At 29.7% G+C, this 23,475-nt stretch overlaps 2 protein-coding genes across 3 annotated transcripts; both read left to right on the forward strand.

The window, feature by feature from the left end:
* The first annotated feature begins 6,603 nt into the window (after window positions 1–6,603).
* On the forward strand, window positions 6,604–12,164 carry LOC122402194 (GTPase-activating protein). 2 transcript variants are annotated; one of them, XM_043404792.1, is made up of 15 exons: window positions 6,604–6,659; window positions 7,721–7,841; window positions 7,942–8,211; window positions 8,466–8,622; window positions 8,765–8,952; window positions 9,053–9,388; window positions 9,468–9,669; window positions 9,749–9,967; window positions 10,056–10,180; window positions 10,262–10,393; window positions 10,536–10,577; window positions 10,668–10,774; window positions 10,864–11,107; window positions 11,171–11,512; window positions 11,692–12,164. In XM_043404792.1, the coding sequence occupies exons 1-15, from the start codon at window positions 6,605–6,607 to the stop codon at window positions 12,134–12,136; spliced, it is 2,985 nt and encodes a 994-aa protein (XP_043260727.1). In that variant the 5' UTR covers window position 6,604; the 3' UTR covers window positions 12,137–12,164. The 2 variants fall into 2 exon arrangements, with proteins under 2 accessions (XP_043260727.1, XP_043260728.1); XM_043404793.1 differs by lacking the exon at window positions 10,536–10,577.
* Window positions 12,165–16,565: 4,401 nt separating this feature from the next.
* Window positions 16,566–22,054, forward strand: LOC122402113 (glutamic acid-rich protein). The gene is made up of 7 exons (XM_043404657.1): window positions 16,566–16,712; window positions 18,285–18,482; window positions 18,567–19,019; window positions 19,095–19,381; window positions 19,719–19,803; window positions 20,018–20,092; window positions 21,427–22,054. The coding sequence occupies exons 1-7, from the start codon at window positions 16,661–16,663 to the stop codon at window positions 21,993–21,995; spliced, it is 1,719 nt and encodes a 572-aa protein (XP_043260592.1). The 5' UTR covers window positions 16,566–16,660; the 3' UTR covers window positions 21,996–22,054.
* Window positions 22,055–23,475: the final 1,421 nt, after the last annotated feature.

A 23,475-nucleotide genomic window follows, 5' to 3' on the forward strand; every position in this document is an offset into this window, starting at 1 on the left:
CAAAAAATATTCGAAAAGTTGTTCCTTAACCCCGTAAAGTGAGAAAAACCTCATAAAAAAGGTCCAATTTTCAAACAGCCATAACTTCTACAATAGTGAATATATTTAAATGAAACGTTCTTCTGAAGTAGAACTCATGGATACCTACAAAAAAGTACTAAACAAAATTTCCGTAGGACGTCAAACAAATGTATTAAAAATGAAAAACTAATTTTCAAGTAAAATCGACAGGATATTCGACAAAAATGTTTCAAATCGTTCTGGAAAAATTATTTTCGGTTACGGTGGTCAATTACAATCATTTTTTGTCATTAGACATACCTTCGAATTCCTACCCACTTTCGAGAAAAAAATTAGAGTAGGTACTGAAATTTTTAGACGAAATTAAAAAATCATATTAAAAAAATTATATTTAGTGAGAGGGGTCAATTACAAGCATTTTTGGTGAATAGACCTACCCCCGAAATCCCACCCACTTTTTAAAAAAAAATTCAGTGCGGGCGGAACTTTAAACGTTAATAACTTTTTAACAAAGCCTCCATCAACAAATTAGTATTCTTGATTTTCGTCTTATTTTGGCCTCTAGAATCTCCCATTAAAATTTTTCCCAGGGGTGGCCGAACACCCTGTATAAATGATAGCGTAATCCTCTTTATTTCTACACGGCTTCCTGGTAGTCAAAGTTTATGGGGGAAACACAAGCAATATTTAAATATTAAAATTTAGGGACTCGGTAAGGGTATCGAGAACCGGAGTAGAAAACGAAGAGTGTACTGGTGTATTTTACAAACGAACACGTTAAACATTGAGGTTTGTGAAACGGCACAAGTTTCGTTTCTCACGTGTATGGGAATGTTGCACGCAAGCTTTCAAAACCTATGGTTGGCAGCAGCGAACGTTACAAGGTATTACGTGTATTCTTTTTCAACAGATTTATTTAATTCGATCACTTTTTAAGCTCATTTTTTACTATAACACAGTTTGGTAGTACAGTTCTTGCGCTTCAATTCTGAAATAAAAAAAGAAAATTGTATTGCACCTATGTAATAATAAAACACGAAATACTTATTTAACGCTAAAAACTATCGATCGATCATCTTTCGAATGTCAGCTCGTTAATTATAGAAAAATGAAATTGATCTGAAGAAACGTTAATTTGGAGTGCAAAACTCGGTATCCAAATGTTAAATAAAAAAAGGAAATTTTAATCTCCTAGAAAGTTTCACGAATTTGGTCTGGTAATCAGCGTGTTAACAAAGTATAAAAAAAGATACACTCAGGTGTGCGAATACAACGTCACTGGAAATGCCTTAAGTTTTATTTTCAATGGAGTGTAATTGGTTATTATTACTATTGTTCTTACAGCGACGATATTGTTGTTAGTCGGGAAAAACATTTATGTGTACGCGCAGTTGTGTGAAAAAGTTCGTGAAACTTTCACGAAACTCTAAATTATTATGTGGTAATGCTTCAGCAAGACTGCGTTAGAGAACCATTTTGGGTATCAATTACCCCACAATGTGAACATCAGAATGAATTGTGTATTGTATTATCATGAATTATCAGCTTTCTTCTTTTCTCCGCTGAACGCGAATAGTTAGCAAGGAAAAGTGCAATTCGACAAAATATCGTGTAATATTTTTTTTATCAGTTCTAATTATCATTAATTATTATATGTATAATAATTAAAAAAAAGAAAACGTAAACATTGTTAGTACATAGTTGTAACAATTAACGACGAATATCTATAGGATTATTTATTTAAATCCTACTTCTACTATGAAAGTGAAATCTCAATTATTAAACAATAATGTAAACAACACAAACGCCAGAATAAAAGGCACTCTTGGTTCGCGGTATTTTACGCGTGGAAAATAGTAATGATCATTCTTCTTTATTTATTTTAAAATGAAAATAAAATGAATTTACGAATAAATCTAAAAATTTCTATTCGTTAAAATTTGTTCAACTTTGGCTGGATGGTTGTATAATATTTTCTTCTTAACAATTCTGTTGCTCTGTATTCGTATATTTATTACTCTATACAATTTGAACAAAAGTAAAAAAAAGAAAAGAAGAGAAAACGGTCTCGGTCACTTTTCCGTTCTTTTCATCTTTAATATGCTTTGGTTTTGTTTATTTTCTTTTTTTTTTTATTAAGATTTTATAACAGCGATGGCGAGGAAAGTCAAAAGGAAGGATGGGGAAGGGGAAGGACAGCAAAAGGGAGCGTGAGTAGAGGAAGGAGAAGAGGGGAGTGGAAGGCGACGTGGTCTATGGAGCTCTACAAAGAGTGAGGAGCAAAGAGAAGCTCAGAGGAGAGGAAGCGGGCCATTGCGCCATGAGGAAGTGGCTCACCACTTACACGAGTGTAGTTAACTAACATGTTCGAACATAGAGGTTTGCTCTCATTCCACAACAGCCAGCAAACTTAACACATTTAGATAAGAACCGAATATAGGCACTGGCCAAAAGAGTGGTGTGATGGGAAGGAGAGGGAACGCGCGAATGATGGTTTTACCCTGTATGTGTGTAAATATCGACATCATCGGGAGAATGCCTTTACATACCGCACACTGTGTACTTACACATGTCAATACCGTATCCGAATATTACTATGCCACTAGCACTTGCTCAGGTTAGCACAAGTCCTCTTATTAACTCGATACGATGATTTTTTTTCCACTGTTAGGATAATATTGATCAGCTTCCTTTACGACTTCCACATTTCTTCAGTCGCTTTCCTCCAATAGCAACTATAATAGCAGACACTTTTTTTCTACGTTCTGTACTCGTTATACCGATCATACATGTTATTGTACTAATATGTTAATAAAAATCGTATATTTCCTTTTAAAAAATCTGATTTTTAAAAACTATTTTCAACGCAAAAATAAATGTATAATTGATCACGATAATTTAATTTTACTATTAGCGATCGACAATAACGTGAACAATTGACTACAATCTAAATAATCTCTTTCTCTGATATTAATAATTAACAATGTCGAAATTTTTTCTTTTTCAAGTACAATGATAATTTTTATCAATATTCATTATTTGTTACACAATTTCGTGATCGTTCTCTTTGGTTAAAAAAGAAAACTGTAAACGTAGAGTTCAAACGTAGTATATCTGTGTATTTTTTTGCTGAACAGACAAGTTTGGAAAGCAAGATCCACTGACGGCATTTCTTTAGAATAATATTCCCTATTATTATGGAACGAGAATATAAATGTAATTTTTGTATTTATACACGGTACAAATAAAATGATTGTATTTGTTTTAATTTAATCTACTTTTACTACTATAATGAAGAAAAATTGTTTTAGAATATAATAAACATCGAGCCGCTCATTTGCAAGCCGATCAACTTAGCAAAAGGAAAAGTAAACAATATTGACAAAAATAATACACATTCGTTCTCAAAATTCCCTTTAAAACATCTTTCTGTCAATTTATAGTGTGGAGCATAATTATTAAGGAAATTTGTTTTAATATACAGGGTGAGGCAATAACTATGTCCATCTTGAATATCTCCGTTATTTGTAATAATATTGAAAAATTTTATATACAAAACTTGCACGGTACAGAGGGGGGCACATTGTGATATAAACATTTTTCGTGTGGGTGGAGGCACAGAGGAGATTTCAAGGTCACCTTCATTTTTTTAAATGGGATCACCCGTTTTGAAACATCTACAATGATAGTCCCTTTCATTAGGAATTCAGTGACTGTAATTATTCAAGGTCATTCAAGGTCACGGTCGGAGAAAATGTATAAAATTTAAAATATGAAAGGAGAATACGTTTATCATAAGTGAGACTTGTAGTAAACATACTAAGGTCCTTCAATGTCGAATTAATTTTTGTAAATGGGGGATTACATCAAAATCGTTCATTTTTTTCTAATGTCTTGTTTACGGACGAAGCAACGTTTAGTAATCATGGCTCAATTAATCTACGGAACGCCCATTATTGGTCTGTTGGTAATTCGCACTGGCTTCGAGAAGTTGATCACCAAAGACAATGAAGCGTAAAAGTGTGGTGTGGTATTTTGAACGATAAAGTAATCGGACCATATTTCATTACCGGAACGATGACAGGGCAAAAATATTCTGAATTTTTGCAAGAAGATCTGCCAATTTTGTTGGAAGATGTCCCTCTACAGAACCGTTATGATATGTGGTACCAAAATGATGGCTGTCCGGCCCATTATGCACGAGTAGCAAGAGAAACATTGGATTCTAGATTTCCAAACCGATGGATTGGACGAGGTGGTACTGTTTCATGGCCAGCACGTTTGACTGACTTAAATCCACTGGATTTCTTTTTGTGGGGTCTGCTAAAAGAGACCGTATACGCGAATGCTCCAACAACGGTTGAAGATACACTCCAGGGCAAAAAGATAGAACATCTTATAATTTCTCCTGTTTGGTATTATAAACTGGAAAAGATGAATATTTTAATATGTTTAAATCTATGGGCATGCTTATATGTATAATGTACTGAATATCATCCGCAGTATTTATTTTAACAGAATTCCAGGAATGAAAACGTAAATATTATAGTTCGCAAGCGGGACAAAATGATAGCACAAGTATAAAATTTGCGCTTCTCAGTTGTGTATAAGTTACTGAATGTTTAATGGTGTGTGTCCTACTGTTCTTCGTGCTTATTTGATAAAAAAAAAACGCAGTAAAGTGTTAGTCGATCGTAGAAAAATAGTAGAAAAAAGCTAAATGAATGTGAAATCATACGATATTGACGTTAAAGAAAGAACAATATTCAATTGTACAAATATCGAAAGTTGTAAATAGAAGTCGTAAGATTATTATGAACTTATTAAAAAATAAGAGTTCTGGTCGTCCACGAAGTTTAAGTACTCGCGAAAGACGTGGAATATTGAGAATAGCATCAAATTCAAGGATGACTACGAGACAAATTGCAGAAAGTGTTGGTGCAAACACTAATGTAAAGAATGTGCGTCGTGTTTTACAAAAATGTAAGCATTTAGTGAGAAGGAAATTGCAAAAGAAACCTTGGTTACAGAAAGAGCATAAAGCGTTCCGCTTACAGTTTGCCGAAAAGCATATAAATATGGCAACAAAGTGGAAAAGAGTCATATTTACCAACGAAAAAAGATTTAATTTGGATGGGCCAGACGGCTTAGATTATTATTATCATGATTTGAGAAAAGAACAGCAATTTTTAAGTCGTCGCCAAATGGGAGGCGGCAGCATAATGATTTGGCCCGGTATTGGATACTACGGTAAAACCGAAATAAAATTTATGAAAGGGCGAATGAATAATGAATAATGAAAATACATATTACAACAAGAATGCCATAATTCATACAGCGAAAGCGGTAAAGAAATACTTTTCTTCGCAAAACATTCGTAATTTGGATTGACCAGCAAGATCCCCCGATCTCAACATTATTGAAAATTGTTGAGGACATCTTACCAGAACCGTATAACAAAATGGCAGACAATTTCAAAATATTAACGATTTAAAACAGTGCATTTTGGACGAGTGGGAAAATATTAGCCAAAAAAGTATTAAACAATTGTATAAATCTTTACCAAACAGATTGATTGAAATTATTAGATGTAAAGGAGGTTCTATAAAATATTAAGCATTAATTTCTATTCATTAAATGTTTTATGCTTAAAGTTTTTCGTTAAGTGTGCTATTATTTTATCCCTCTATATCTTGTCAATAATTGTATTTCATGAAATTAAAATATATAGATTAAGGAGGGTTCATTTCATTACATTCATATGTATCAACAACGGCAGTCTGAAAATATATGCATACAAAAAGCTGAATTTGTAACGTTTAATAAACAGAAATTACAATAATTTGGAAGTGTGCTATCTTTTTGTCCCGGAGTGTATGCATCAGCGGATCATCACAGCATGTGCGAATATCACCTCGGATGTACTTGTCAGAGTTCAACATTCCTTCAGAGCCCGTTTACAGCAATGTATCGACGTAAATGGCCATCATTTTGAACATTTATGAAACACAGGTAATTCTGCTTTCATATCTTACATTTTATACATTTTCTCCGACCGTGACCTTGAATAATTATAGTCACTGAATTCCTAATAAAAGGGACTATCATTGTCGGTGTTTCAAAAAGGGTGATCCCATTTAAAAAAATGAAGGTGACCTTGAAATCTCCTCTCTGCCTCCACCCACACGAAAAATGTTTATATCACAATGTGCCCCCCTCTGTACCGTGCAAGTTTTGTATATAAAATTTTTCAATATTATTACAAATAACGGAGATATTCAAGGTGGGCATAGCTATTGCCCCACCCTGTACTATAAACAGTTCACAAAGTGATGTTAATCATTTTGGCTTATAAAGGGCTCAATTATTGTGTATTCAGGTATCCGGATCCTGGTTTTCGTTGTAAATGGAAAAATAACGTGCGTTCACGTCGATCGAAAATTAATTTGTAAGATCTTCAATTCATGATTGAAAGGGTGGGTACAAATATAGAAAAATACGGCCCTGCTTAGAATCCATTCACAGAATGAAAGACCGCCTGCATTCTGTTCATGTAGTTACTCAGTAGTGTCATGGAGGTAACATGGCCGAGGAGACGCGCCTAGTTCGCGTTGAAGAAAGATTAAAGATTAAAATCGGTACGCAAACTCGTCAGAAATGTCGTTCGACGACAATGCGAAAGTTGGTCGAGTTACATGCTACGCAAAAGTCGCAAGAATATTGTTGTTCGAAAAAAAAGTCTGATATATTCGTGCACGCGTGCTACTGTTCATTCGGGATGTCACCTAATTTGACTCCTACGGCTAGTCAACTTTACTATCTGAACGAAAAGCATTGTTGATACTTTTCTCGCATCGGTTCACGGTTCATTCTATGGTTTCTTCTGTGTAGTCGATAAATCTGTTGTACGGTCACAGTGCGGTGGTATTTATTCCAAATTTTAGTGATCAGAAGCGCGTACGCGTACATTTTCAGCTCCCACGCATCGTTGTCCCTACGTGAAATACTTTTCGATAGTTACCACTAAATAATATTTGCTACGTTCATTAATACATTGATAAACCTAAATATCGTTAACCGCCTTCGTTAATTTTAATGGTTGTAACTTTTTTCCCCCTTTGCTCATTACTTTCGTCTAAAACGTCTTATGAATGGTTTTCCTGTGGTACGGTTTCACTAACCTTATGACAGAAATCAAGAACGTATCAAAATCGCAGTATTATTTCCCCGTGCGTTATATTTTTTCCGAAAAAAGTTGTCGCGGGAAACATCATTTTATTTCGGTGAAACGAGATACAAACCGAAGTACTTAACAATTGTTCAATAATATTTTATTTTATCGTGTTTTATATATGTACATTCTATTGCAACCGAAATTTATAACGTGAAAATTATTACGATTTTACGACATTTATTTACTTGAATCGAATCGATGTATTTATATAAGACGAATAATTTTGTTTTGACTTAAAATTGACTTTTCAAGTTGATTATGTAGTTTATATAATATTAAGCTTCCTCATCAGGATGTTGTATTAATAATGTAAAATATTTGAATTCATTGATACTTTTATCTTTTGCCAAAATATAAGATACTATTACATTAAAACAAAAAAAAATATTCTTTAACAATATCGAAGAACACAAGTATGTTTGTTATTATGGAAAATATTAGAAGTGTTAATTTAATTATATGCAGGTGAAGTAAAAAATCTACAAAGTAGAAGTCATGGATCTCCAGGTACAAGGGATGTATACTGTGCTCTGTCTCTTGATCAAGAGGAAATATTTAAAACAACAACAATGGAAAGAACTCTCAAGTAAGCTTCTGTTTTTACTCTCCTCGTAAAATAATAGTAATAGTCTTTTAAATTATTTTCTGTTAAGAAAATAGTTACAAAGAATGTCTGTTTTGCATAGCCCATTTTTTGGAGAAGAATTTCAATTTGAAGTACCTAGGAAATTTCGTCATCTTGGTATTTATGTTTATGATCGAGACAGACATTTGAAGCAAGATAAAATCTTGGGCAAAGTAGCTATAAAGAGGGAGGATTTAGCAACGTATCATAATAAAGAACATTGGTTTCCTTTGAGACCAGTGGATGCTGATTCTGAAGTTCAAGGCAAAACACATTTGGAACTTGCTCTCCAACCTCAAATTGGACATGCTCAATCTAAATTAACAGTGAGGTAAATTGTTTTGTAAGAATTATCGATTGATTGTTGCTAGCGCATAAACTGCTATGGTGGTTACTGATCAAAACATGTCTTTAAAACATTTAGAATAAATGGATCTTAATATTTTTCCGAATGTATATGCCCCATGCTGAACCATTTGAGATACTTCATGAAATAATGTTATTTCGAAATAGTCTATTTTTCAAATTATTTTCAAACTAACGATATAAATTGTGTTTTCATAATTGTAATTATTTTTTTTTTAGAGTTATAGAATGTAGCGAATTAACTATTAAAAACGGTGGCTGTGATCCGTTTGCAACTGTTACGGTCATCTATAGTAACGGTAAACAAATATCGAAACGCACAAAAATAAAAAAAAAAACAGTGTCTCCGTATTTTAACGAAACGTTTATCTTTGAGGTAAATACAAATAAATTACTTATACTATTGATTCTCTCTCTATTCTCTCTCTAAATTTATTCATCGCGTTGAAGTTTACGTTTCAACAGGAAAATCTAGTTTTTAAATAATTGTTTTTTCTTTTTATCCATTTTACCCATAGCCAGAAATAACAGAATCCAAAGAGAAGGATGTTTCTCATTACTCTATTGAAAGTGGAGAAGTAGGTGAAGTAGTTGTAGGTTTATGGCATGCATCTCCTGGTATGGGAGAACAACCAGCTTTTCTTGGTGAAGTTAGAGTTACACTAAGAGGTCTACAGAAACAACCAACTAGTACAACAACTGCATGGTACTTATTTACATTTATTTTTTTGCAAACTAGATTGGGGAAATATAGAATTGTAAAAAAATATTATGAATAACTTTTATCTTATTTTTCTTACAAACAGGTACTTCCTACAGCCCAGAGCAGCGAAACATCGCCTAAGTAAAATCTCAAGCAGTTCTACACCGTCGGGCGTATTACCAGGTTTAGGATCTCTGCGATTAAAAATACATTACACGGCAGATCATGTTTTCCCGTCAACGATGTACGATAGACTTAGAAATTTGTTGTTACAAAGCGTTAATATTCAACCGATAACGTCGTCTGCTGTATATATTTTGGGAGAAATTGTAGCAAGCAAAATGGAAGCTGCGCAACCATTGGTTAGAGTATTAGTACATCATGGCCAATTGGTTTCTGTAATGCGAGCTTTAGCTAGTCATGAAATTTCTAAATTAACGTAAGTAAATAAATTGTAACGTTAAAGAATAAGAACCATATAAAACGATGTACAGAACAAAGTATAATTTTTGTTAAAGCGATCCAACTACAATATTTCGTGGTAATACGTTAGTAAGTAAAATGATGGACGAAGGTATGAGATTAGCAGGACTTCATTATTTACACAGTACGCTCAGACCAGCGATGGAGCAAGTCTTCCTAGAAAAAAAACCGTGTGAAATAGATCCAACAAGAGTAAAGGATGCAAATACAATTCAAACTAATTTAGCAAATCTAAAGGTATTTAATACAAAAAAATTAAGTTTCTCTTATGATTTTATATTTGTATTAACCTTAACAACCCTGTGTAATGTAACAGGAATATGTCGAAAGAGTATTTACTGCTATTACAACATCAGGTGTGCGGTGTCCGCCTTTAATGTGTGAAATGTTCTGGTGCTTAAGAGAACTTGCAACAACACATTTCCCAAAAAATAAAGAAGTAAGATATTCAGTCATTAGTGGATTTATTTTTCTACGATTTTTTGCTCCTGCAATATTGGGTCCAAGATTATTTGATATTACAACTGAGCAAATTGTAAGAGAATCTACATTATTAACAAAAAAATTATTACAATGCTGGCTTTCTATTAAGTCAATAATAACTGTTATTATTTTTATTGTAGGATTCTCAGACTAACAGGACATTAACATTAATTTCTAAAACAATTCAGAGTCTAGGAAACTTAGTAAGTTGTAGAGGCGGAGCAGGTAGCGTTTGTAAAGAAGAATACATGGAATGTGTGTATAGGTACACAGAGATAAAACTTATTTCAGAATTTATTTCGTAAACAAACAGATTTCATATATTATTCATAGATTACTTTTATAGAGAATTTTACACGGAAAAGCACATACAAGCAGTTAAACAATTTTTGGAATTAATATCGACCAGTAGTAATTGTGGTATTACGAATCAACGACCAAGTGCCCAACAAGAACAACCGGTTGTGCTAAAAGAAGGGTATGTGTGTTGATTATATTAGTATATTTTAATTTTAGGTCTTCATATCTTTTCTATTAATCTCTACTTTCCAATAAAGTTCTAAATTCCATAATATTCGTTCATGCATATAACTATTATTAATGGAAAGCATTTCTAATAGAATATATTTTCTCTTCTTGCATACTGCTGATTGTGATAAGAGGTTTGTAGCGATATTTAACGATTTCGGTATTTATCTTAATACACGATCTGCGTAGTCGATAAGTTTAACATCATTGTTATTTTATTACAGAGTAATGATTAAAAGGGCACAAGGAAGAAAACGATTTGGTCGTAAAAATTTTAAGCAGAGATACTTTAGACTTACTACACAAGACTTAACGTATTCTAAAACAAAAGGTGAATATACGTATTACGAAAACAGCGTATCAATTTTACAAAACCATAACTTTTTCAATGAAATTTATATTTGATAAATTATTTCTTAGGTAAAGAACCTTTATGTAAAATACCTCTTGAAGAAATTTTAGCTGTTGAAAGGCTTCAAGAAAATTCTTTTAAAATGAAAAATATGTTTCAAATTATTCAGTCGCAAAGAGCATTGTATGTTCAAGCCGGAAATTGCGTAGAGGAAAAAGAGTGGATCGATATTTTAACAAAAATTTGCCGCACGAACAATAATCGTTTAGAAAAGTATCACCCAAGCGCATACATCAATGGTCATTGGCTTTGGTATGTTATTTAACATCACTTATGTACAGAGTATTTCCAATTGTTAATAAAACATGATTATAGTTGCAAAGCAGTGACCGAAAATGCTCCAGGGTGTAGCGAGGTGTCACCGGGCGTAGAAGCTGGATTACGTATGGTTCTAGATCCAGATCGAGATTTGCAACGAATACATTCTCTAATATTTACAAACATGCCGAGGCTTGAAACGTTAATGAGTGCATGCGAATGTCAAGCTGTTTACGGAGCTAGTGATATGTGCGTTATACCGGGTGGTGGATCTCCTATAGAAGATGTGCCCTCTTGTTTTAAAACTTTAACTGCGTTAAGAGAAGCTGCTTATGCTTTACAGCACGAACACAGAGCCTATTTTAGAAGATTGGCGCACGATACTAAATACGGAAGCAAGTAAGTTCATTAAATTATATTTATTTTTTATACATATACCAGTCAAATCCCACCATTTGTGACTGCTGTCTATTCTGTTTTTTTATCTTTATTAAGAGAAAAAAAAAATAGTTACAGCTCGTTCTAGTTCTTAGAGATTATCTTATATAATTATGAGAGCATTATTGTTATTATTTTAGGCAAGCTCCGATCGGTGATGACAATTACCTCCACTTAGCAGCTAGAGCTGGGTTTGAGAATCAATTAACAAAGTGTGTTTACGAAGTGGACAATTTAAATCAACATTATATAGAAACGGGTCATTGTTACGACAGTGAATTTTCTAGGCGAATAGAAGATCGACGATACGATGAAACATTTAGGAAATGTTTAGATTCTGATTCGATACATCGTAGGTATGAGAACGAAAACAATTTATTACGACGGTATGAAAATAATACTGACACCATTAAAAGTATCCAAAATGATCTCAAAAACTTTGACCATAGTTTAAATAATACGTTAAGAATAGATAAGTTTGAGAAAAATGCAAATTTAGAAAACAATAGAAGATTGGATAGCTCTAGTTTACTGGCAACAGACGGAATTAGTATGTCTAGTATCAAGAAAATTCAGCAATTATGATCATATTAAAATATTGAGCGAATGTATGTACATACAGTGACAACGTTAAGAGATAACACGTATTCTTATAATTCTTTTAATGAATATGTTATCTAATAATTCTTTTCGAATGTGAAGATAAAAAAATAATATGTTTTTATGAACTTGTTCAAGAAATTTTTCTCGTATGTTCGCGTTACTTATATTCTAACATGAATCTAGCGTTTAAAATCAAATTGTATAAATCTATATATTTTACAATCGTTTACAGTATATTTAGTTTAAAGGGCACGTTTGTTATTTTTTAAGCTATTGAAGATACAAAGAATTGTTTACATGAAAAATATGTACAGTAGATATTTGGTAAGTTTACGAGACCCGATAGGTTATAGTATAGACTGTAGAGTCCCCGTTCGTATACTGTACGTACTATGTACTTTCGGCGTGTCGCCGAGACTCTAACTTACAAACAGCTGATTAATGGTGGGGATAGATAGAGTAAATGGAAAATCTCTCCTTCCTTTGTTTGGTCCTGTTCGCAAACTTACCAGCTTCCTACAGTTCTTTAGAGGGGAGGAAAACACGATAAAAAATTTAAACATTAAAACCAAAACTTAATTCTTCAGAGTTTACAATAAAAATGGACATAATTTCCAGAGTTTTGATCAGAGTTTGGTCATAAAAATATTTTGAAAATTGAATCACTTTATAAAGACTGAACTTACTGTTCAGCTTTATAATACTAATAATTATATCATTATTGTACCTCGATTTAATTTTTTTTGGAATGAACTAGACACATATAAGGTTTTGTTTAAAGATAATATTAATATTACCGAAGATTTAAATTTAAACATTTTTTTACATAAATAATTGTTGTTTGTATCTTGAATAGCAACAAATTTTTAAATTAAATTTAAACTAAATATACTGTATAATTATTTCTGTTTCGAATACTGTTGACTCTCCTTTAATAAGGAGTCATCTTTCTTTTTATTTATATGCACATGTCTTTATCAAATTAATTATTTTTGGATCGTATAAATTCTATAAAAGTGCTATTACGCGCAATCTGTTAAAAAAAAAACATGTTGTGAGCAATACTTCAGGAAGCAAGTTATACTTCTTGATTTGTTATCATAAAATGCACTTAATATAATATTTTGTAACAATATAAGTTTCTTCTATTTACTTATTTATATCTAATTTTGATATATTGGAGACACATGTGCATAAGTATAATAGTAAACTAAATTATTGATAAATTAAATTTGCAATCTCATTATCGAGAGAGTTAAGTCATGAGTAATAATGCATAAAGGCACTTGAACTTTTAATGTACAACATATTACGCGAATTATTGCTTCATAATTTCATCAAGTTATAGCATTTTGTACTTGAATGGTATGCTGTTAGTGATTAGTACTATTCATATGTCACTCATTTCTAGATCTTTGTAAATAACAACGAAGAGAATATAATATATATTAATGATACTATCTGAATATTAGAAAAGTAACATTGGTCGTGATCATTTTTACAGAGTCGAATCAAACAGCACAAACATAGTATATCAGTTATGCAAATGAAATTTAATCTATACATAGCAGCATTACAAAAACTATTACTAATCGTGGTTTTCAAATTTGTCTTTGTATTTTAACATAATTTTCTCGAGTCAAATGTGTATAAAAAGTATAAATATATATATATTTATATATATTAAATATATATATATTTAAGTATAGTAATTTTATAGATTTTCCAGTGATTAAGTACAACGTGTTAAATTCTATGATTTTCATTTGAGCTTTCTCTTTACCTTATTTAGTTTTTTTTTCTTGCTTCTTTCATATGTTTTTTTAAACGTTTAACAATTTAAACAGAAAAATATGATCTTTTACTGCATTTATCTTTATGAATAGATTTTTACTCAGAATTGAAAGAAATGGCTAAAATTCCTTTTAAAATGCGTTTATGTCTTTTTTTGTGTGACAAACTTGTATATAGAAATACATATCGATACATTTTTATTATGTTACCTAATTATAAATTGCTCTTAATACTTGAAACATTTAACAAAGTTGCAAAAGTAAATGTTTATAGTATTGCGAAATCTACGATTTATAAACAAAAATTGTAGTACAGAAACGATCTTATTAATATAAATAAGACTGCTATTTCAATATAATTTTTTGTTAAGTGTTGTAAATGATTAATAATTGATTAATTGCAAGACATATTCATTGATACACGTGACATGATTGTGATAAATCTTGTGTAATCTACTCTTATGGGCGCGCAAAACTCATAATTGGCATTTAGTAAAAAACTTCGTCTTTCATAAATTACAATTACATTTAATGTTGTACTCGATAGTTGTGTAGGTACGAACAATATCAACAACTTTCCTCTTAAAGAACAACTCGACTCAATAGTACTTGCTCATTATTTAATAAAATATTTTTGTAAAATCATATTAAAATATTATTCTTGCGTCGGCATACTTTTTAACTTCGAACAGCCAGAGGATATTTTTTTTTTAACTAATTTTAGTGAAAATTATAAATTTTTAGAAACTACTAATAGTAAAAAAGTATTCATATTTACAAAACTTTTAAAAACATTAATGACTAACGTTAAATTTTCAATTGATTGTATAATAATTATTTTCGAAAAACAAAATTTAATGTTCCAGTAATCTCCTGATACTATACTAACTAACGAACAATTAGATATCTTGAAAGCAAAGTTGTACTTTTAATGATAGCCATACTAAAACATCCCTCCAAATTAGCGAATAAATTTATATAGTTTGTAAATGTATTATAAATATTACATAATTTACATATTTTTTATTTGTACAGTATACATGATTAATTTACTTTCACGTTGTTAAGGGTAGGGCTACGATAAAAAATTTGCATTAACTCCTTAGATATAAGGTTAGAAACAACGTTTAAAGAGGTCGTAGATTAATTGAAATATTTATAGGATTGCTAAATTATTTAACGACTGTAATTAAAACTGGCATATAATTATTAAAATTTGATACATATTCATGTAATGCCTTTATATAAACTACTGCAGATTTTATCAAATAAGAAGAACAGATACTAACACTATTGTAAGATAATATAGAATATCAAAACTGTTAGATAATTTAAAAAAAAAAGATCTTTATGCTCTAATCTTTCAATGTGATTGTACTGTATTTGAGTAGGAAAAGTATTTGAACAATACATAAGTTGATAAATGTAAAAAATTTATAAAGTGCCATCTTATAAGAGGGCACGAAAACTATTCGTACGAATAGTTGAAATAAAACGATATTTTCATTCGGAAAACAAATTTATTACAAAAATCAGAATTTATATTCTTTTATCCGATCGATTCTATTTTTTAATCCAGCTGTAGTATGATCAATTTCACATTTTCAAATTGCAATTTTAGCATAGTTTATATATAAGTTGTTGATAGGAATCGGTAACGGAAATTCGTACGAAAATCAAATAGATTTTTTAAGGTGGAATAATATGCTTCTTACTAATTATATAAAAGGTAAATTGATTGTAAAATCAAAAATAACGAATAGTTTTTAAAACTATATCGAATATATTTTATTGTATATAATATTTTCTTTCTGCTTTATATAAAATTCTGCTTACAAATGGTATTATTTATATTAAAGTTGTTCTATTAATTGATTATTTTAGTAATACTTTTGTATCCTATTTCATTGTGTTCATTAAGTTAGTATTCGTTTTTTTTTCTTTTTTTTTTTAACAGACATTTTTAGCACGACTACGCTTTGAAGTATATCGATGAGCTAAAAAGTTACTCGCAAATAAGTGTATTTCGTAAATTATTTATTGAAATTGAAATTTAGCTATACCTTGTACTAAACCATACTACGTATTTTAATATTGTACATATGCTTTCTACGGTAAATGTTTTTTAATGAATTTAAGTTTATAATTTTGTAACTCGGAATGTTAATAAACTGTTTATTATGAAGCGTCTCGTTGAAAAAAATATATATTTTCTTTCGCTTCAAAGAATCAGTTATTCAATAATATATATATTACATGTTTGATATTATAACTTTATTCATATCATATGTAATTATTAGCGCAGAAATTTTTACTACTATTTTTAAATCTAGTAATACTTAAGCTGCTCTTTGATTAACAATGTTAATTTAATTTTATGGTAATATTTATTCGTTAGTTTCAATTTAATTTCATATAATTGTTTCTTAATTTTAAAGGAATAAATTCAGTACAAAGTTAAACCTCTCGACGAATATCTGTTATATGTTTTATAATTTTTCAAGATCGGCAGAAATTTGGGAAAAACTGAGAACCTTGTGTGAGAAAATGTTCAAGATAAGTTACTAGGGATTTTCATATTGTGTCAACACTTGTTAAGATCATTACAAATCAAATAATCGCAGACGCGGCACAGCGTTCGATCGTTTTAAAAATTTAAATTCATTGTGTCTGCCTGTTCGCCCAAAAGTTGAAGTACATTTCCTCGCGGAAGATGTCCGGAGATGTACAAGCAAGAAAACGAAAAGAGAAGAGACGTAAAAAGGGTAAAAAATAAGCTATTGAAAGTGTGAGAGAATTATTATAACTTTGATTTCTTCCGTTCAATATTTTTAGCAATGTTTACTTTCTTATTTTTAGCCTTGGAAATAGACGTTAGATATCTTACAGTAAAGAAGAATAAATGTAGATACTTTCTCGTCTTTTGAGCTGATTTCATACCGTGAAAGTCGTATAATTCGTGTTTAAAATGTCATATTCGTAAAAATATTTAATATTCACAATGTTTATCGATTTAATACACTTTAATAATTATAACAATGAAATTAATATATAATATTTACGTAGTTGATCAAAAATCGTTTTATAAATTTATATTTTATTAATTGATATTTATCCAATTTATTGACATTTTTTATTATGTGTATTATTATTTTCATCAAGACCGCATTGAAAATTAAACTTAAATATTATAAACGAATCGATTCTAAAAGTTTTTGTGTTATCATGCAACTAACACCCTAACATGTAAAATATTATTAAAAATATTTCGTTTTGATGTTATCACTTTTATTTTTATTTAGAAATATCTATCTATTATACATGTTCTCTTTTGTTTTTCAAGTTTACGATTCTTCTTACAGAATAAAATTACATTTCACTTGGAAAGTGTATTTTAAATTATTTATCGAAACTGTAATATATATATTTCTGTTTAATACCTACTTCTTCAAAACACTTTATAATAATATTATATGAAGATTGAAAATTCAGATATTTTAAGGCATATTTGGCAATGTTGCTCAAATTAGAAAATGCAGGGTCTTAGAAGCTTGATCAGCCTAGCTTTTGGCTTTCAAAAATAGATCAACCTTAATATCCAATCCAAAAACATATTCCTCTAATTTATTTGCATATTTTATGTTTATAAATATAATATTTATACTTGCGTATGAAATATGTTCAGCTTTTAATTTTCTATAGAAACGAAATGAAATATGAATTTAATATTATAAATGCGTAACAATGAAGGTTATACGGATCAGCATCTATATATATCAGAAAGTTATGCATACATACATATTTCTATGTGGAAATATTATTCGTACATTACGTATCATAGAAATTTATTTTTTAAAACATATGTATGTATCATAAAGTGCATAAATATTGCAATTTCAATGAATGTTTAATATTGTTTTACGATACGATAATTCATAAATATACCATATCGTTGATTCCATTATAGCAGATATTTAAGAAAATTTTTAAAACAAAGATCGAATAATTTCCTTACTGTATCATCAGATATAAATTATTTAATATTATTATTATTATGATAATTAAATTATTTTATTTATAATTAAGTATAGTAGAACTAGCTTGAAACAATGCAAAGAGAATGTTTTGTTGAATATTTTGATGATTATTAAAAAAAAAATAAAATATACAAATTATTTTGTTATCTAATATATGGTGTGTGCGCGGGCGCACGTGCACGAACTTTGTATGTTCTGTATATTTTGTGTATATTGTACACAAATTTATTGAACTTAGAATTAGAGAATTCTGAAAATTGTTTAAAAAATTATTATTATCGGATGTATTATATCACTCAGATGAGGAAGACAGTGGTATACCTGCACCTACCTTGGGAAATTCTAACGAAAGTTTAACAGACAATATAACTATACATATTTACAAAGAAAACAGCACAGGTGGACACTGGTGTGCACGAATTATATTCTTTGCTATTTTAGCAGTTCTTATTGGATTGATTGGTATAATTATTCTGGAACACAGAGGTACTACAGACAGTAAGTGAATTTGAAATATATTCTTAATAAAAGTATAATTGTTACAAATACAGAGTTTTTATTTAAAATGTTTTATGTTGTAAGTTAATACGCCATTAGAATCATCTCGCTGGGCCTTCATTTTTGATGGGTGGGTAGATGATTCACTATCTTTATCCAATGAGGAATTACACAATGAAAATGGATACGAAGACATTAAAGAAACTGAAAGAGATGAAGCTACAGATGATCATGATTCAGAAATAGAGTCTACAATAACTGAAAATTCTAACGAAGAAGAAGAACAGATCGATGAAGAAAATGAAGAAGAAGAACAGATTGGAGAAGACAGCGAAGATACACAAGTTGATGAAGAAGAAGAAGAAGTAGAAGTAGAAGAAAAGGAAGAAGTAGAGGAAGAAGAGGAAGAACAGGAAGAAATGGAAAAAGAAGAAGAGGAGGAAGAAGAAGATACAAATAAATATGAAGAATTAGAGGAGGAAACAACAGAAGTTGAATCAGACGAAGAACAAAGTAGAGTTTTTCAGGATAAAGAAGGTATTGAGATGTAAAACATAGCAATATAAAAAGAATACAAACTGAAGATATTATTATGAATTTTAATTCTAACAGAATATGTCAGCACAGAATTAAATCATCAAAAAGAATATGAGGAAAAACTAATGAAAATTATACGAGAAGACGAAAATATTAACCCACAGAATTCTTACGATACTGATGTATTAGAAGAAATTTATGCTACAAGTAAAGAAGAAAGTAAAGAAAATGCATTGTACGAAACAGATAGTCAATTTCATGAAATCGAAAAAACGTCAACAAATGAGGATATATTTGAATCGTTTTTAGACATACCTGACATTAATGAAATTAACGATGACAATATAGAACCATTAGAAGAGGTAAGATTAATACAATTACATATTACTATTGACATAATAATTAAAAGGAGAACAATTATTAAATATTAAAAATATATCCCGTTTATGAAAGTGGTACATATCTTTTAATAAAAGGAACATTTTGTTTAAACTTCGAAATAATCAGAGAAATAATGTTTTATACCGATTTATTAAATATTCAGAACACTTCAAGAATACAAAACACGAAGCTTTATCGATAATATCGTATAAATTGAATAGAGTTCCACGTATATAAAATATTTTATGATAATTTGTTTATTTATTTTCTAATTATATCTTTATATTATACCATATTATTTAATAATTTTTGTACTAGGTAGAAAGTATCGAACCTGAAGAATATATTAGCGATATAGATAAAAAGCCAGATATAGAAGAAATTGAAGAAGAATCTATTAGTGGTAAGTCGAATGTCAGTATCCGATTAAAACTGATTCATACAGTAATTCTATAATTTGAAACAAGTTCGATGATCCTCCATGCTCTTATATTCATCTAACAAATACAATTGTATAAATAATACAAGTATAAAAAAATATCAGAATGCTACTAAATTTATGATATTTCATTATAATTTCGCAAACATCAATGACAAATAATATCTGATGATTACAGTGGCAATGAAGTTTGGAGTTGGTGTGGCACTTGTTGTTGCTGCACATTTTGTCCTTGTGAAACGATGGAACAATGGTAAATGTTATGACACTTATGTTTTACAAGTGTAATATCATAACCATTATACATTCAGTGTAAATCTTTCATTTTCATTTTCTAAAACACGGAATTGAAAAATCGTTGATCAATTTACATAATTTTTGCATGTTATAAGTTCCGTATACATATTTGTTTTATATAAATTCATACGGTATACAGGGTGTTCTCGAATGATATGTATCAGCAGGTGATTCCTTATGGAATAATACGAGAAACAAAAAGAATAAAATTTCTTTTATTTCGGCTTAGTTTTCGAAATAATCAAGTTTAAAAATTCATTTTGTATATTTGATATACTATTCAAATCGTCGGTTCATCGTAGATATTCAGTTTTCATCAATTTACTGCGATGACTTACACGAATCGAGAATATCTTGATATGATCCGAGGTTTGGGAATTTGTAACGGAAGTTATCTTGCTACTTCACGTTATTACAAAGAGCAATATCCGAATCGTAGGGTTCCCGATCGAAAAACAATACACAGGATAGAACGGAATCTTTTGGAAACTGGTTGTTTCCAACCTCAACAATCACTACGAGATTCTAGAATACTTCGTCAACGAAAGCGAGGCAATTAATTTTAGTAATTCTGTACATAATATTAAATGATGAAGTTGACCCATTTTTAATTTTTTTTTTAATCCAGTAACTCGTAAATATTCTGCACACATTGTTTACAAACACGATAGACACTGTTGACTATACGCCTTAGGACGAATCGTGTCTCTGCCGTGAGTGCGTATAACACAGCGAATTTTCAAACTTAATTTTCGATTATTTCAAAAACTAAACTGAAATAAAAAAAATTTTATTCTTTTTATTTCTTTTATTTTTTCATAGGAAATCGTCTCCCGCTCGCTAATACATGTCGTTCGGAAACACCCTGTATAAATGATTAAAATTCAAAGACATAACAAGATAAAAAGAAAAACATAAAATGAATGTTTTAAAAAAGTCACTAGATTTAAAAAATTGAATAGAGAAATAATATGTAAATTGAATTCATCAGAAGTTAGAAACAGTTATATGAATTGAAATAATAATGTAACAGTTATGAATAAATAGAAATTCTGATGTATATCTCAACATGTACCTGAAACAAAATATTTATATTCTTAAGTGTACTATAAGAAAATTCGAAATTGACAAGTATCTGATAAGAAAGAATACATATGAATACTATGATAGAAGTTAGAGTATTATATAAGATGGTTTACATCATACTTCATCAAATTCACTGTTTAAGATAATTAAGACAAATAATGTATAAAATGTAACTAATTAATGATATATTTTTTTGATGTTTAGAAGTTACCTTTATTGAAACTGAATCTAACATAATTTCATCTGAGAAACGAAGCAGGGAACAAACTACAACTACAGAAAAGAAAAGGATATCTGAAGCAGGAAAGTATAGAAAAGAAGATAAAGAGAAAATAGTGGCGAAGAAAGGGTCTGAGGAAGAAATTGAGGATGATAGCAAAGAGTGGAAATGGAAGAGAGAAGAAGAAATTGATATTAAACTGGGAGAAGAGGAAGAACTTAAACCAAAGATCAAGAAAGAAAAGGAAGTGTTAGAAAGGGAGTCAGAGGAAGCAGAAGATGAAGAGGAAGTGGAAGATGAAGAAGAGTTGGTAGAAGATGAAGAAGATGAAGAAGAAGTAGACGAAGAAGAAGAAGTAGAAGAAGAAGAGGAAGAGGGAGAGGAGGAAGACGAAGAAGATGACTATGATGATGATGAAATTGACAATTTTGATGACTCTGAACTGGTTGCTAAACTTGAAGCTAAATATGGAAAATTACAAAATAACAGAAACGAAACTAAAGAAGCAAAGGAAACAGAAACTAACAGTGTGTCAAAATGGAAACGTAATTAATTTGTCAAAATTGTATACATGTTGATTTGAGAAACAAATGCACAAAGTTTAAGAAATGATTTTAGTTTGTATAATTTTTTCGTCCTATGTTATTCATTTCACTGTGCTTTATAGTTATTCTTTAAAATTTATAATAATTTTTATGGTTTTGTCGTTTTAAATCAGAATTTAAAGAACGAATGTGTATATGAAATATGACTAATATAAATTATGGAAAACTTTAATAAAATCTAGCGAGCATGGAGGATCTATTACGAGGTATTTAATCATGTATAGTGGTATAAAGAAATGATATAACTCCATATAAACTTGTTAATTAAAAAAGTTGAAGTATGTATATAAAAGGACAAAATATTTTTCATAAAAATAGAAAATATTTTGTTCCTTTTTATTTTTTTTGTAACAGATATATGTATATTTCGCATGTATATATGTATTATTCATACGTGTATTATTTATCATCTTCTATTCTATTAAACGCGTAAAGTGATATTTCTATTTTTAATTATATGTAATTTTTCTTTTATACATTATTACAGCATCTAGAAATATAGTAGCAGAATTTACTACCACAGCAAAAGTTAATGACAAACCGAAAACGGAGAATATTATGAAGAACAAAAGTGATACAAAAATGTATGATTTTAATATATCGAATGTTGAAAGTAATCTGAAACAGAAGGAAAATAATTATGATACATATAAGGTTAGTCATGCGTTTAAAAATAATTGTTATGAATATGAATAATTTTCTAAACAATTGTTTCATTTTCATGTGTTCTATGATTTATGAAAATATAACGTTTCTCATTTCTTTTTAGGAACATGTTAACTAGTTTTTATCCTTGCTTGATATTATTTGCTGCCATTGGTAGTAATATATGTATATATACACTATATATGATTTAATAGTGGCATATGTACATTACAATTTTTTACATCTGAATACACACATGTTAATTTATTATGAAATAATATTTCATCTGCTCAACACCATATGTAGAAATACATATATGCAAATATATTAGGATTAGACTGATTCGTTAAATACGGAGCTAGTTTTGTTTTACGTAAAATTTAGGCAGCATGTAAATACAGAAAAGGTGTCTGTATATTGAAAAGACAACGAATAGAAACTCTATTTTTGTTTAAAATATTTCAAAGAAAATTCATATACATAGCGTAAACATATTTTTTAATATTATATGTATTGTAAAGTATTATTTTTTAAATTTGATACAGTCGATTCCCAAGGACTGAATGTCAGTCCCCAATGTTTAACGTATTCAATATTTTTTCAAAGGTTTACTACAATAAGTGTCAACAATCCACGAATTAATTTAAGAAAATCTTATTGTTTATGTTACAAAAGGCATTACTATAAAAAAATCTGTTAACCACATGCGCGTATAAAATAAAAAATATAATTGATTTAAGAAATATTGAAAAATCATGTTTTATTCAATGTTACTAATTATTA

The sequence above is a fragment of the Colletes gigas genome, unplaced genomic scaffold (assembly GCF_013123115.1).
Source record: "Colletes gigas isolate AHSC1104 unplaced genomic scaffold, ASM1312311v1 Colletes_gigas_Sc00033, whole genome shotgun sequence".
In the NCBI taxonomy this organism is placed as follows: domain Eukaryota; kingdom Metazoa; phylum Arthropoda; class Insecta; order Hymenoptera; family Colletidae; genus Colletes; species Colletes gigas.